We start from the raw sequence: 16,434 nt of genomic DNA on the forward strand, positions 1-16,434 counted from the left end.
CCCAATACAGTTGGCTGGAAATTTTCTCAGGAAAAACTGGCATTCTGCCCACGCAGAAATGTTACTATGATCAAATATGCAGGGAAAGGGGGTTGATTTTGGCTGTGTTTCCCCAGAAATTGGGGAGGTTCAAGCAGAATCCCATTCTTGCTGGCTGGAGGAGTTAAGAAGTGAGTATACACCAGGCATTTGAGAAGTGGAGAACTGAATCCTCTGCTTTTTGTAAAAATAATTTAAACAAGTATTTTAAATAACTGTTTAGTGTTCAGAGTGCAGAGGTATTTTAAAACAGGAACTATGCTATTCGTGCAGACCTGGTCATAATATCTGGTACTAGATGACTGAAAAATGCGGTTTTAGTGTAAGAAAATTCTTTCCCACAAGACCACTGAGAACTGTATTACAGCAATACCAAGGAGAACTAAAGGAACTTACATTCACCTGATCATTTTGTGGGATTCTTTTATAGCCTGATATTCTTACCATCTTTCTGAGGCCTGCCTTGGTGATTGCAAAGATGGGAGAGGACGAATTGAAACTGAAAAAGAAGTATGAAGATGGCTCAATGCATTATGTGACAGTAATAAAAACAGGCAACAGGTGAGTCCAGTTCTTTATCTGATTCTTTTATGTTGTGGTTGGAGAAAGAAGATTAAAATTTTGTGTGAATTGTTCTTTGGGTCCACAGCCAAAAATGGCCTCTGCTAGCAAAGGATACTGAAATAATGAAGCAAAAGCAGATTTCTGGTCTATGAATGTGCATGCTGGTACCTGTGATGTTTCAGCAGTGCATCACTATGCACGTAATTTATAGATTGTGTGAGGTTTGCCTGCTTGTCAAGCTGGAGGTCCTCCCCTTCTGATAGCCTTTACGTATGTCACTGTAACATAAGTGGTTAAAGGCCCAGGGAAGAAGCTAATATTGTGTCTGTTTTTCAGTAACAATCTGTTACGTAGATATCAGAAGAGACAGTTTACTTAAAAGCTCCTAAATCATACAGATTTCTGTGGAATACATAAACCAACATCAGCGTTAGTTAAAGTGGAAAGTTTTGAATGATTGGCTATAACTTTGGGTAATTATAACTTAATATTATCTGTACTAGCTGTTGCTAACATGTCAAGTGCACCATTTTGACACAAAGGATGAAATTCTGTCCCATAGTTGTCAATGAGAGTTTTTTCATGAATTTCAACTGAACCAGGATTTCGCTGTAGGACTGAAGCACTACCTTCAACTCTTGCTCAATATCTACTACCGAAAAGCAGAGCAGTTTCATAGCAGTCAATGAGTACATACTGAAAAAATCCCATAAGTAAGCTAATGAAGCTCTAGCATAATTGCAATGTAACAAGAAAACACATATGTCAAGTGGTTGTGGTTTTTTTTTATTTTTATATATATATATTTCATTTAGGCTCACAATTATTTCTTTAGATTTCACGCTTATTTTTACTCACTTTGTTTCAGTGTACAACTGCTGGTTGATAATGAGTCGGCAATAACATCAGTTGGCTTTTCAAGAGACCCCACATTAACCAAACCTATAACATTTGGCGGGGATAATTTTGAAGGTTGCATCTCAAACATCTTTATAAAAAGGTATTTGGCCTAGAAAGATTTTAGTTTCAGGCATTTTGGCCTGTTTTCTTTCTTTAATCATATTCAAATCACTTTTTGCTAAACTGGTCATCTTCTACATGTGTGAAGCTTTCTCATACCTGTTTAGTAGTCTTTTAATCAAAGAATGAACTCAACATAGTGAATTGGAATTATCCCAACAAGGCATCCAAAAAGATCTGCTAGATTGTATCATTACAGCTACATAGGGAGCCGGCTAATGAAATGAGCAAAGCTTACTGGCAGAACCAAAATAATTACACAAACAAAGAGAGCATATGTATAAAAGGCAAGTCCCTGATTTATGTTGTCTCTTTTTTCACATGTGTTTTTCTGGTTATTAGAGACACCTTACAGATAAAATTTAGGAAAAAAATTAGGCATAAATATGTTATTTAAAGAAAAGTAGTCACTGAGTCACAAGTGATGTCCCAATGGGCTTTGTTTTAGCTAAGTTTTGATGAATGTTTATACAGGTGTAGAGTTTACAAAAAAATAGTGTATTTTCATTTCATTATCACAGAATTACAGAATGGTTTGGGTTGGAAGGGAGCTTTAAAGATCACCTAGTCCAATCCCCCTGCCGCAGCAGGCAGGGACATCTTTCAATAGATCAGGTTGCTCAAATTATATCTTCATTTAACGCACTGCAAGACAACAAAGTAACTTATATATTAACCTCCCCGTCAGAAGCAAGATTTGGAAAATTGCTGTTAATACAAAAATAGATGGAGAATTAATATTGTAGCTAATATCAAGCAAATGCAGAACCAGACTGGAATTGAAGAAGTGCAGGTTCTGTTCCCAGCTCCACCACTCTTCTCATAGAAAACCACAGGCGAGGAGTTTCATTGGTTTTTATAGTTGTAAAGTGTTTTGTAATTTACTGATTAGAGATGCTGTGTACAACTTATGAAAAAACAGTATTACTTAATATTATTCTTTATACACACAAGAAATTGGTTTTGACAGTCTTTCTGATAATTTGGCTATAGTACTAAAACTACATATTGTGATGAGCTTTGCCCCTTGACAAATCTCATTAGAACATCTTATTTTAGGAGAGAGTGAATCATTGAGATAGCAGGACCTGATGTTGCCATTTTTTCTTGATCTGCCACTGGTTATGCATAATTAACCAGCGAAGTTTTGTATTCTGATCCAGAAATCCTATTCAATCAAGGCTGCTGTCACTTTTCCCCCTTTTCTTTCAATGGCAATATTTTTTTGTTTTTTGAATAGATACCTTTTAGCAAAAAATACGTTGTTCATAAGAGATGAGAACAAAACATCAGAGTTTTTTCCATAGCCACAAAGAAATGGGCAGAACAAGGACAAATATGAATATTTTTTACAGCATTGAACCTACATTTTTCATCAAAAAATGAAAACTGGTACTTTAATATCAGGTCACTGGGAAATCTATTTTGTACAGAACACAGTTTTACAATATGTTGTTGATTACGATAAAGAAAAGGAATGCTGTGTCACAGCACTTACTGCTTTCATCACTCTAGGACAGGTCATCTCCCTACGGTTCAAGATCTTGTTAAATATACTGCAAAGACTGGGGTATCCCTTGGAGCTTGCCACAAATATGAGAACCTTGAACCACTGCTGCTGAAAGAATTTAAAAATCCTTTCAGGTTTAAGATGCTCAAGGTATGCTTATTTTTACTGTCATCTTCGCTCCATATTGATGCCAAGGCTTTGTCTGCACAGCCATGGTTTGTAGAACTGGTACTTGGGTGTTATTATTTTCCTTTCATCTCACATCTGAAGCAAGCTCTTTCTGTGTTGGAGTTCCATGCTAAACCCATACCTGTCCAGAATGACAACAGCTTCTCTGTCATTTAGAGAAGGCTGTTGACTGCCTCAGGTGGGAACTCTTAAATGTGTAGATTGAAGTGGTTTTTTTCATGTTCATGCACAGTAAATGTTTCAACTCTGTCTTACAGAATGAAAAATACCTTGATTATATGAAAGCCGCTAATGTACAAAACCACACTTTACCAACTCAGTTAAATGTCAACAGTGAAGCTTATCTCCTTGGAAACACACCCAACAGTTTCATATCCTACATGTTTTCTCCACCATCACCTCCAGACAGGTAAAGCAAATGTTCTCTGTTCTCCTACTACTACTTGAATTGTCAAAGCTGCTTGAATCTTTGGGTGCTAAGAGCTAGGATTTTCTTCTTGCTTATGTCTTGGGGCATAACAGAAGAGTGGTTCTAAAGGTTCAGACTTTTTTTTTTCTTTGCTAACATTTACCCAAACTGAGTAGACTGACTTGGATGTGGTGGACAATTACAGTGCATATTGATGCCAAGTCCTAAGCCTGAATATGTCAACTTTCATTCACGTTCAGAAATGCAGGCAACGTAGTACACGGTGATTCCACCCAAAAGCTATTTTGCATGCCACAAATGGAGTTTCATGGGCATTTTTCTGGAGAACAGAAGGAATACAACAACTAACAAGATAGACCGATATTTGAATGTGCTTACTTTCCACTACAGGTTACATTTTTCTGTAGATGTACGGACTCAATCATCAAGAGGATTAATAGTTTTCATGGAGGAAAAGTCTGAGGACTCTTATATGGCTCTCCACATTTCAAAAGGACGTTTTGTATTTTCACTTGGCTCTGGAGGAGAACAAATCAAAATTAAAACCAGTATGAAATACAATGACGGGCAGTGGCACACTGTAAGTAGTATGGCACAGGAACCATGGTGAAACCACAACTAGCATTCAGCAGGCACAGCCTATTGGATTTTTAAGTTATTAGAAATTCAATTTTGGTCACCTGAAGTTGATTCCTATGCCTGAAAGTTCATGTGGTTGACAGGTCTCTGTCTGAGAGAGCTTATAGAGACTGATGGTCCTAGCATGTTACTTTCTGTTTAGTATTTCAACAATATGGTGTTTAAATTAAAGAAAAAAATCTCCAGTGGCTTTCCTTGGCCTTGGGGTTTTTCATTCTGTTGTGTTTCCACCCTGCAAAGGTGGTCTTCAGCACAGATGGGAAGAATGTCCGCCTTGTTGTTGATGGTCTAAGGGCCGAGCACGGAAGATTAGCAACAAATTCTGCCATCAGCATTAAGCCACCAATCTACGTGGGAGGGCTGCCATCACTGAAAAGACAGGTAAATAATGGACACGTCCACCCCCCACATTCCCCATGCCGCACTAATTACATGTGAAAATGTCAGTATGCAGGATTTCCATGTTGAAAAGTTTGGGGGATATTTCCAAGCAATGAGCAAGCACCATCTGTGACTGGTGTTTGCGGTTGTTCACTATGGATCTTTTTCCTCACCTGTTCACACAGCTCTCAGCTGGACCCATGTTTTCAACATGTGTTGCTGAGACACTGATAACAACAACGATGTGCTGTTTTCCTTTCTATTCTTTAAAAAATAGAAAAGACCAAAGTTTCATTTGTAATTCCAGGTAATACCCTCTTCCCGCAGAATATTTACCTCAGTGGACTAAGCGATAACCTGTAGAGAAGCAAAGGAATCCTTCTCATTAAGGAATTACGAATGTAGAATTGGATTTTAATCTGAAATATGTGTGTTTCCTATTACTTTAAAAATTCGACAGTTAATGATGCAGGGCATTTTATAACATCAGATTCAAATAAACAACGTTTTAGGAAAGGAAGGGTGTACTTGAGATTTCATAACTCCTGTTGCATTGTCTTTTTGATACATCATTGGGAAGTATCTGTTCTGCAAGCAGGAATTATGTTAACTCAAAATCAATGGTTAGTTTCATGTTTTAAACTCTTTTTTTTAAATTTTGGAATACCTTTTCACTGCATCAGAGATGGGTTTTAGGTGCTTTTAGTGCCAGTTGGCTTTCTACAGTCCAACAGTACAAAAGAACTAATGGGTATTCTTACTAAAAAAATTGCCATCATGCTTTACTGTTCATGTTTTGTAATATGCTTTCAGAATATACCAAAGAATAGTTTCAAGGGTTGCTTGAAGAATTTTAAGATGAATGGAAAAGTCATGAATGCACCTCAGCAAAAAAATGACGTACTTCCATGTCTGGATGTTCCCATGGACACGGGGATTTATTTCTTTAATGAAGGAGGATATGTCAGCGTTGGTAAGATGTGTAGAGATTATGGTATATGAAATTATGTCTTAAGTGTGTATGTGTAAGGATTTTTTAGTTTATTTTTTACGTGGGTTTCCAATTATCTCCTCCTATGATCATTCCTCTACCTACTGCTTAATTCTCCACAGGTAATTTGCTGATTGGCTTGGATTTTAGGATTGTTTTTACCATTCGACCAAGGACTTCAACAGGTATACTCCTCCATGCTGGAAGCAAGCAAGACAACTACTTGACTATTTACATGGAAAGAGGAAAGGTAAGTACAGGCTGTTGTTTCCATCTCAGCTGTTTTGCCCTCATTCAGCAGGGGGGAATTCTGACCTTGAGCTCTGGACTTATGTGTTAACAACGTTTGTCTAGAGGTATAACATTAAACAACTTCCTCGGAGTTGTTTAAAACCATTGCATGGAAAATTGAGCATTTAACCTGTGCTTACATTAGCAGCTTCTGTTGTGTGCACACTAGCTTCCACATGCTTTCTTCACAGCAGGCAGCAGTAGGGCACAGTCTTAATTTTCTCAAGCTTCTGAGCCTTTGCAAAAACCCACTGGGGTTTTGGCCAGAGGCTACAGAACTGTGTGGTTTATTCCCTCTCCTACATCAGTCATCATGTGGCTGTACTGATGCAGCTCCATAACCACAGTCGTTATAGAACTTGAGCAGTCTTGCTTTGTGTTATCATCTTCTCTAGTTGATGGGTGCGTCTTATCACTGTTGCTTTTTCATAATGTAACAGGTTCAGAATGTGAGTCTTGGACTACAAAACTATTGTGGTTGCTGCTGGAGAGACATCAAATAGAAAGATGTTGGTGCTCCACAGAAGCTGCTGTCTCATGGCGCGGTTTAAACCAGCCTGAGTCTACCTAACTTCAGAAAGCTCAGTTTTGCTCTTCTCTCCCCAGAATAGGGAACTTGTTTTTTATTATTTATCTTTTTATCATCAGTTAGTTTCCCCCAGATCACTGATCTGGTTCAAGACACAACTAGCACGTGGAAGCAGGGGCATCAACAGCTGGGGACTTCTTAGGGGCAAGATTGACCACTTTTTCCAGCAGTAACTTAGCTTCACGGCTGGCTGTCAGTGTGGACAGGATGCAACAGGAAGGGAAACCATCAATCAGCCTGATAGGAAGTGGACTCAGCATATCAGTTACCTGACCATTACCAAGTTTGTTGTAACCATCACACCAAAAGAGAGTTTGAAAGGAAGACATTGAAAAAAAAATAACGCACTCACAAGGGATGAGAAGCAAGATGTGAGAAAGCACAAACAGTTGCTTGTTCAAAATGTTATCGTAAATAATCAGGCTGCAAGCTTTATGAGTAGTCCAAAATTGTGTGAAAGGCCAGAGAAATATATTGCAGAGATTCTCTCAGGAGAACACCAAGCGTGTAGATGACTACTTTGGGAAAGAAAAGGAAGGCCAAGTAGGAAAGACCTTGTCTCAGAGAGATTAAGTAAAAAGGATTAACATCGTTTTGTAAGACTGAGGGGGAGAGACAAAGGTGCATATTTATGCTTGTAAAATTTGTCAAATATCCTCTCCTGGGATTCTATTAGGGAAATTTACTTTCCTCTTGGAGATGATAATTTCTGAAATATGTATACAATTACTCTGACTCTTAAAAGTAGGTGAAAGCTAGCCATCACAAGTTCAGGAAATTACTTAAAGTACTGTATTTTTCTGTTGCCCTTTTCTTTGCCACAGTAACTTAAAAGACAACTTTTTTACAGGTCATCGCTGCTGGAAGTAGTGGTGCTGGAGAATTCCAGACATCAGTCACACCTGAGCAACCTCTGTCTAATGGACAGTGGCATACTATTGCAGGTATGTTGTATCATACCACTTCTTCTGAAACTTTGAAAGGACAGTGGGCACAGAGCATTGCAGCTCCAGATTTTTATTAAGAATTTCATTTCTGTTTATTCTGAGAATACTCTTTAGAACAATGTAAGTGTCTCGTGATAATTCAAGGCTTTACATAAGATGGGGTTTTGGGGCTGTATTTAGCCCCAGAGTACCTAGATGTGTCAATCTCACTTTGAATTAAAATAAAATCTATTTTTCTTATGAGTTAAATTTCAAGAGAGATGCTACTTAAAAATAGGGCCATATCTAGTTGATTCTTTAATATGGTTGAGAAAGAGTACTCATTTACATGCTGCTTTGCAGTCTCTCAGAAGGAGAACACGGTGCAGCTAGAGGTGGGCACACAGAGTAACTATACCACTGGACTTCCATCCTCTCCTCCTAGGCGTGTTCATCAGCCACTCTACTTTGGCAAAATTCCAGGTATGGCTTCTTATTTTTTCACGTACCTACTGGCTTTTTTTCCTTCCCAAAACAAAGGTCCTGCTCATGCATGTAGTCGTATATCATTCCCCCTCTTTCAAAAGCCTTGCAGTAACTAAAGTTCTTTAAATCATTCTCATTTTATTAACTTAATGTTTCTACCTTGTTTTTTGTAGCAAATTTGGACACACTGTGGCTTCCAGTTAAAGACCCATTTTTTGGCTGCCTTCGGCATATTAGTATCAATGACAAACATGTCTTCACCAGGAGCATTTCAGAGGTTCATGGAGTAGTGAGTTTGCACGGGTGCCCGGTGAAGTAACTTTGCTGTACGGTACCTGTACACGCAATCAGGTTGGGTCTGGTGAAGTACCGTGTGAATTCATGCAATGTGGGTTCCCCTTCTGCTGCTCACCATGTCACTGTCATCGGGCTGGTTATTCAGAACAGCTGGTGAGCAAATGCATCCTCTGGATGTGGACTGCGCCAAAGCAAATTAGAAGTATTTGCTTTGATAAACTCCCTTTTAAATTTTATTGATTTCCAAGGTAACCCATCGTGCCTTTTGAAATATATGCAGAAAATGTAATTGTATATACCGTACCGGGCCAAATTCTGCTCTCACCCACAACAGTATAGACTTGATTTTGGAAATTTGCCTTAATGCTGTCATCTTGAGAGCAAATTTGATCCACTAATATAAAGAATTTTATAAAAATATAAATCTCTTTGGATTGTTGATGTTTATACAGAAATGTACATTAATGTTAAAAGTAATAATAATAATATAAATGGAGTTTGAAGCACTTTAAGGCATGAAACTCTGGGAGTTTGTTACAATGCTAGGAATTTTGGGGCCAAATAAATGCAGTATGTTCTTAAAACCATCCATTTCCTTGTTTAGTTATTTTAACCTGGAGTTTCTTTTTCATGCTTTTTACAGGCTGCTAAATCCTGCTTGCTTTATGCAAAAATTTCTGTAGCTTTAAGAAGCTGATTTGCCTGAATAAGCAGGAGTCCATCATCTCTGCTTATTAGAATTTGGTTATATAAAAACCTCAGAAAGAGAGTAATTTTTCTTGTAATCTTCAGAGCCAGAAAGTCTCCTCCATAGGCTTTTTTTTTCTGATTAAATGAAGACAAGTTATATTAGGAACAGCAGTTGCACCTGCTACAGTTATGTAGCATGAATTGCAGGACTAAACCAGCAAAACTGTTTCCTTTGACATTTGAGTCTTTACTTTGTACATGATCGTGACCCGTGGTGGAGGGCGGGGGACCCAGTTTGCTTTATTCTTCTGAATGCAGAGCCGGGCTGAATAGACTTGACATGGCTGCTTCTTCCACTATCATTCAGAAGCAGCATTTTGATAGTTACTTTTTTTTCCCCCCTCAATTCCCTGATGCCAACCCTCTTTTGCAAATTTAAAACATTTTCTAAGCCTGGTCCTACAAGGGAGTAGGCAGCGATGCAAACAAACCCTCCTTCCCACTAATGCAATGTTTGCTCCCACCTTCCACTGCCTTCTTGCTCAAGGTGCAGCAGCAGCGTGTCCTCAGCATGTTTGGAATGAGGGGCTAGCTGGATTAACAGAAGAAGACGCCAGACCAATAGCCCTTATGGCTTTGGTCATTAATCCCTCATCAAATTTTTGCAGCTTTTCAAGTCCTTTGCAGCTTTGCAGGGTGGAAGAAGCGTGAGAAAGCTCTTCACACCAAATCCCATGTTGCTTTTTCTTTTATGGCAACTCTACTACAGGCAAAATCTATGTCCATGCAGAGGTTTCTTAGCTGTAGAGCTAGTTTTGGAGTAAATGGCACGCAGTGGAAGTGTGCCAGGGTTGAGGCCTCTGAGGGAGCAGAAGATTGGCATGTAATGGCTGAACCCTCTCTCTGGAGATGCTCTGCAGAAACAGCTTCTCCTGTATGGATGCCTGCCACATGGGACAGAAACACCCATTGGCCTGGAGGTGGTGGGGTTTGGAAGTCATCTTTTCAGATAACAACAACTGAATCCTTTCTATGTGTAAAGCCCCCTGCTTGTCAAATATTCAGGTGACCAAAACTGTGGAAATACTCAATTGTTTTACTGGCCTTAGTTGGCACTGAAAATTTCCACAAGGAGAAAGGAAGAATGGTTAAACTTTACCAAGCAATTCTTTAGTAACATTCCATGTCTCATGCCCACCAGACAGCTCTCTGAAGCAGATTTTCCCTAGTCACAAAACAGCCTTTTCCTTCTTCCCTTCCCCCCCTCAGAAAAAGCAAATATGGCAAAGACTTTTGCATCACAACCTGGAGCCAGTCCTGGATTTCAGTTCCCTTCCATCTGATTTTATTTTATCCCACGTAGTTTTAATGCTGACAAGAAGAAATGAAAAATGTCTAAAGACTTGAGTAAATGTAAGCTATAATGATTAGTAAGTATTAATTCCAGTACAATCCTAATGTGTAACAAAAAAGTAGAAAAGTCTCTCTGATTTTTAAGGTTCTTGGTGGTTGGGTTCCCCCCCCTGTTTCTTCAGTTGTATTGGTTCCATACAGTCAGGTTGTCACGCATTTTTGGGACAATCAATAAAAGCCAACTTTTTCAGTTGTTTTAGGTTTTGTACTTTAACATAGATAAATCTATATCAGGCTGATAAACACTGAGTAAAAAGCTTTTTGATACTGAAGAGACAGTGGATAATCTTTACATGAGGAAAGTTGTCCTGTGTAGATTAGTCTGATGAAGAATTCTTACTGTTGAAGAAATCCACATGGACACTGAACTGTATTTCATGCATTGTCTGTTCTGTGCTTAGAATATTCTAAATTTTCCCACATGGGACATATCTGGAAAACAAGAGCCTGAATTTTCAAGCATTTCAAGTCATGAATTGTAGACATAATTTTAATGGTAAAGATGCCTTCTCTTCAGGTTCACCAGAAAAGATCTTAAAGTCAAAATAAACAATTCCTCCCATACTTTTTATAGCAGACCAGAAGTGACTATATCTTTTTAGTATGAAAGATGAAACGTTATCAAATAAATAGCAATGTGAGCCTTGGGTAAACACTGTATCATGGGTTTTTTTTAATTGCTGTAAGTAGTATTTCCAAGGCTTTCATCGTCTGAGTATTGCCATTTGACAGTAACTTCCATGGATTATTTACCTCCTTTGTCTACAGCATTTCCAGTGCCCCCCATATCTATCAATTCCTGTGTTAGAACAAAAGTAAATAACACCCACAGGAGAGGCTTTCCCTGTAATTTTTTATTTTCTAGTCATCTTTACTATTTGGTATTCAAGCCTTTAAGTAATACTAATATTTTCAATGGTAAAAACCTCTCAACTCCAGTCATCCTTTCTAAGCCCGCATTAATATTCATTGCTTGTGTTCAAGGGTGCAAAGGTATTACGGCTTGCATTTTGCTTCATTCACCTTAAAATTAGAAGTAATAACCAAAGAAACGCACATGTTAATGTCTGCTGGCAAGGTTTTCCTATATGGTTTGTACCTCTACAAATTCAAGCTTCTGAGGAAAGTTTTGAAAAGTTTAATGAAAAACAATCTAATTGTGTGAACACTGTAAACAGTGTTCAATACACTGAGAGTGCATGACTAAAATCCCACACCCTTTAACAGTGTGTTTAGATTGCCATCATGGCTCACCTGAATGCCAAATCAATTACATAAGGAGAGCAGAAGATTTCCTCTCCACACTAAACCACATTGGTATTGCTAACACTAAATATCTCTCTTGTCCATATAAGTATCAAGGGCCAAGGGGTTCTCCTCCGGTTAATTTGGATTAGATTTAATAGGATCATGTTATCTGAGGTGACGACACCAAGGTCCCTGAGTTCCATTTATTGTAACTACAAAACACAGCCAGATTAATGAGAGCTGAAAGTCAGTTAGAAGTCTAACTCTGAGAACTGCAGGCAAATAAAATTAAACAGATCACAGGGCACTGTAGAAATAAATGTACGTTTACTGTAGAAAAAAGCATATATATAGAAGGAAATAATTTTTACTTTTCACTGCTAATAAACAATACTGTAACTTAAGTTTCTAAAACGAAAACCTTCCAATAAAACTTCTTAACAGTCTTCCCATATCTGAGTTTGAAGGTCTGTGCTTTCGTTACTGTAAAGCTTTCATGTGAAATCCAGAGCCATCGACCTTTTACTTCTGTCAGCAGCAAAATTAATTGGGTGAGTTAACTTTCTCCAGTTTTGTAACCACTTGTTTGGGGTCACCTGTGAGCCATTTCATTTCATTTTGTTTCATTTCATCCCTTCCTCTGGATAGCAGCTTTGCCTTTTCTGGAGTCCTCAGTGAATTACTTGCATTTTTTTCTCCCCTCTGCTTCCTTTCTGCTCCTCGTAAAATATCCTGGAAGATGCAGTCTTACTGTAAATGCTATAAACGCATTACAGCTTTGTAATGAACTCTTGCCATGCTTTTTGCCTCTTACCATTCTTTGTGGTTTCCTCATTTAAAAAAAACTTCTGCATCTTTCTCCAGTGATGTAAGGAAATTTAGGGCACAGTGGTCCAGTCTTCTGTAAATCTGTCTGTATTTTCTAAAAATACATTAAATGGATGTCCCAGGCAAAAGGAATTACTTAACGTTTAAAGGGGATAGTGCCATAATACAATGTTATAGCTTCACTGAAGGCATTAGGACTGCAAGGCATAAACCTCCTTTGTGCAGCTCGCCCAGACATCTCAAAACTGCAAGAGGCTGGTCGTTGCCAGAGCTGCACTGAAGCATCCTCTGAGTATAAAGAACGCAAGCAAAATAACCAAGTCTTTATGTTCTCTCTGTCAATTTTGGAGATCCTCTGTAGCAATGAAACCGAACTATGACCTGTTGTTCATATCACACTGTGTCTCCTGTTTTGCCAGCTGATAGCTGCAAAATAGGTAAGATTTTTTTTTTTTAAACACACTCCTAACATTACTTTGCACCTCAGCCAATTGCTGTGTTTCCTACAGGTTGTTCCGAATGTGAAGCATATGTGAAATGTTCCGTGAGATGCAGTTTCTTTGTTAAGATGTCACCCGCTCGTTGATAAAGATTGAGCACTGCTGCATTATTACACAGGATAAAAAGACAGATAGTTGGCATCATGATCTTTTGTCTCTGTTCGGTTACATTTAAACTGGGAACAGCAACCGATTTCTCTATTGTGAAGGAGCCTATGTCTAAGATTCCTGTCATAGGAGGACTATGCACTGGTAAGAATGAATAATTACATTCATAGGAATGTCAGTAATTTATAAATTAATATGGAAGAAGACTGTTAGAATTTCAATCTGGAAAGAACTGTGTGGATCTGGTTTTTGAAGCCTGAAGGCATAATGAAGAAAATCATTTCAAAGGACACAGAAATAAATGGCTCTGTGTCCAGCTCTTGCAGACACAGTTTTAATTAACAATATGTTAATAACATAATGAGCCAAAATCTATCAGCATGCAGTATTAATAGAGGATTTATACTGTTAGGTAACAGCACCTGCCATAAATCTTAACTCTAGATCCTTCTGACTACTTTCTGATCAAAATTACTGTTCAGATGCTGCAAACCTGGAGAGCCAGTAATACACCTGGATACTGATTCCTCTGGCTAAAGTAAGGGTTTCAACTAATAAAATTTACCTGAGAACAAGGTATCAAATCAGTAATAAAGATCTAACTTTCCCTTTGCTGTACTCAGTTAAATAAAAGGTAATGACATACCCCTGGGGACAGTAACCTAAGTAGTAAAGAAGTTAAAGGTGCTCTAGGCCATTCTCGAAGAAAACATGTAGGCGTGATCCAAAGTTCAGTGGCTTAGTGGAAAGATCTAACCACTTCACAGGACCTTGGCTCACACACCTTATTAAAACATGCAGAAAATCTTACATACAGTTTATAAAAAATGTATTCTAAGATAGTGCCAAGGTTTATAGAGAATTGTTATTGCAGATGAAATGTTATATAATACAGGGCAGGACACAGTCTCCAGAAAACCTAAGATAACCCTTTGTACGCAAATATACATAAATGGAAACTTTACACAAACGCAAAGGGTATTTGCATCAGCAATAGGGGTGGAAGCGAGGAGACCACACAGATAAACTGGTCTGCCTGACGAGTGTCAGCAGTGAAGGCAGCGCTGGGGGGTGGGCTCAGACCACCATCCACGAGCCAGCCAGCCGGAATGCCCAAAGAGCCTGCCTGGGCTTGGCCCTTTCCCATGCTGCTCGAAACCAGAAGCAGCTGCAGTCATCCTGTTACGCCTTCACCAGGCTCAAAGAAAAGAAAACCCTTCTGGGAACGTCACTACCCCTGCATGCAGAAGAGTAGGACCAAATTTTGAACTTATAAGTAGTATCTAATCAGATTCTTGTAACTTGATATTGCCGTGTTAAAGGAAGGAAACGCTCCCACTGCTGAGCCACTTAAGAGGACATGTGATCACTGAATCTATATTGCATTTAACACAAAAGATAAAGAGAATCACCATGACGTATATACTCAGAACAAACTGAATTCCAAACAGATACCATAAAAGCACCAATGGTCATCATTGTTATTTAATTAAAATGGAATGAATAGGTTAAATCTTCCAAAGAGAGATTGAATGCCATCAAACAGAATAAAGGCCAGGTGCATGATCGGTATGAATCAACATAGCTCTATTGTTCCTGATTTGGGCTGATAGGAGAAAAGGATCTAGTCTTGTTTAGGTAGCCTCTTGTTTTCAAACATTGGGAACACACTGTATAGATCTTATGAAAAGCACTTTGCTACAGAGTTAAAGAATGTTTCGATCAACTTTCTGTGAAAAAAATACTGTATTTTTTTATCAGTACAAAAATCTACATAAAGAACAGATGTGAGCCTAGAGGATGGATAGAAAGAAAAAGACTTTATAGTTGAAGAAGGAAAGGTATGCAAGGAAAAGTAAGCCTTAAGACTGCTCTGAGAGGATTTACCCCTGCCAAGGGAAACGTCTACAGGAGAGAAGCTGGTTAGAAACCGATGACTGTTAGCTTGACTGAACAACTGCAGGCTACGTGGTGGTGTCAAGGCGCCCAGCCACTGCTCCCTTCCAACCCGAGACTCAGTGCTACGCTCCTGGGCAGCTCCTGCGTGCCTGAATTGGCATCCTGGGTGCCCCAGCCCCCTCCTCAGCCCAGCCTCTGCCCGCTGTGGGGCTGGGTGCCTGCCTGCCCCCCCTCCCTGGTGTTGCCCTGAGAGGGGAGCTGGGGCAAGAGCTTTTCTCAGCCTTCACCTCCTCTCTGACCACATACTCAGCCTATGGATTCACGAATCTCTGTCTCTGTTGGGGGAGTTCAGAAAAATGGTAGGCCAGGCCTAGCATATGACAGGAAGGAAAATAGCACAAAGCTGCCGCTCCTGGCCCCTTTTATTTTGCTCTCTGACCCTTTTCCTTTTGTTTGTTGTACTTAGTATAATGGAAGGGAACATCTGGACTCTAGTGACAGCAAACCAAATTTGCATGCATATAGCAGATAATTAAGCACGTGTCTATCTGCAGCTGCAAACAGCAATTAGTCATAAGATAGCTTTCCACACCCCTTCCTGCCTATTCTTCTGTTCCCCTCAGAGGGCCCTCTCACGCATGCATCTCTGAGAGGCACTGAGCACTGGCCTCCTTTTTATTTGTGAAGAAGACAGTTGTACAGCTGAGCTTAAACCCTTCAATATAACTTTGACTGGGATGAACTTCCTCTGATATACCAATTTCTAGTAGAAACTGCTTTCTGCTTAAGACATGATGCAAGTGGCCCCAATCCAAACACCCGTGTCTGCATCCCAGCTTTACTGGGGCTATAATCAGGTTTTGTTCCTAGTTCTTCCTCTCAGATCTGAGGAAACTGAGCTCTGGAGAGTCGTTTCTGACCACTGATATTTTCTATGGCTGACCCTTGCCTCTCTGCAGTTGCCCAAGGCAAATCCTGGCTCCTCTATTCCCTGCAGCTGTACAGAAGTTTCCATTTGCCCTACAGTTTCCTCCCCAGGCCTACGAAGGGCATATCATAAAATTTTATCATGTCAAGTAAATAAATATATCCTATGCCTGTCTTTTCAGTTGTAGAGAGTGCCCTGGCAATGAAGCCGTAGGTAGCATTTTGTCACCTTGGATAGGTGTCCTCATTTCTCCTGTAATAGAGTGAAACTTTCTAGACAGGAAAAAACAGAAGTTTTTTTGCAGCTCAGGGCTGCAACGAAGAGGCAGAGTTTAGAGTCATTTAGAAAGCACAACAAATTTCTAGTTTGGTGAAAACCGAAGACTGCGTTGCATATGCCTAAATTTCAGCCTCTGGCATCATATATTTTAATTTATCTGTATGCTAAAACAGAGTGCAGTAATAGGGC

At 39.3% G+C, this 16,434-nt stretch overlaps 1 protein-coding gene across 1 annotated transcript in view; it reads left to right on the top strand.

Moving 5' to 3' along the window:
• LAMA3 (laminin subunit alpha 3) overlaps window positions 1–8,374 on the top strand; it is a 117,575-nt gene extending 109,201 nt beyond the window's left edge. The window contains 11 exon segments of the mRNA XM_035903015.1: window positions 470–600; window positions 1,472–1,603; window positions 3,139–3,283; window positions 3,580–3,731; window positions 4,143–4,332; window positions 4,632–4,772; window positions 5,586–5,745; window positions 5,886–6,013; window positions 7,494–7,587; window positions 7,933–8,052; window positions 8,229–8,374. Coding sequence (XP_035758908.1) covers window positions 470–600; window positions 1,472–1,603; window positions 3,139–3,283; window positions 3,580–3,731; window positions 4,143–4,332; window positions 4,632–4,772; window positions 5,586–5,745; window positions 5,886–6,013; window positions 7,494–7,587; window positions 7,933–8,052; window positions 8,229–8,374 — 1,539 coding nt within the window.
• Window positions 8,375–16,434: the final 8,060 nt, after the last annotated feature.

This window comes from Egretta garzetta, unplaced genomic scaffold (assembly GCF_000687185.1).
Source record: "Egretta garzetta isolate BGI_Z169 unplaced genomic scaffold, ASM68718v1 scaffold229, whole genome shotgun sequence".
NCBI lineage: Eukaryota > Metazoa > Chordata > Aves > Pelecaniformes > Ardeidae > Egretta > Egretta garzetta.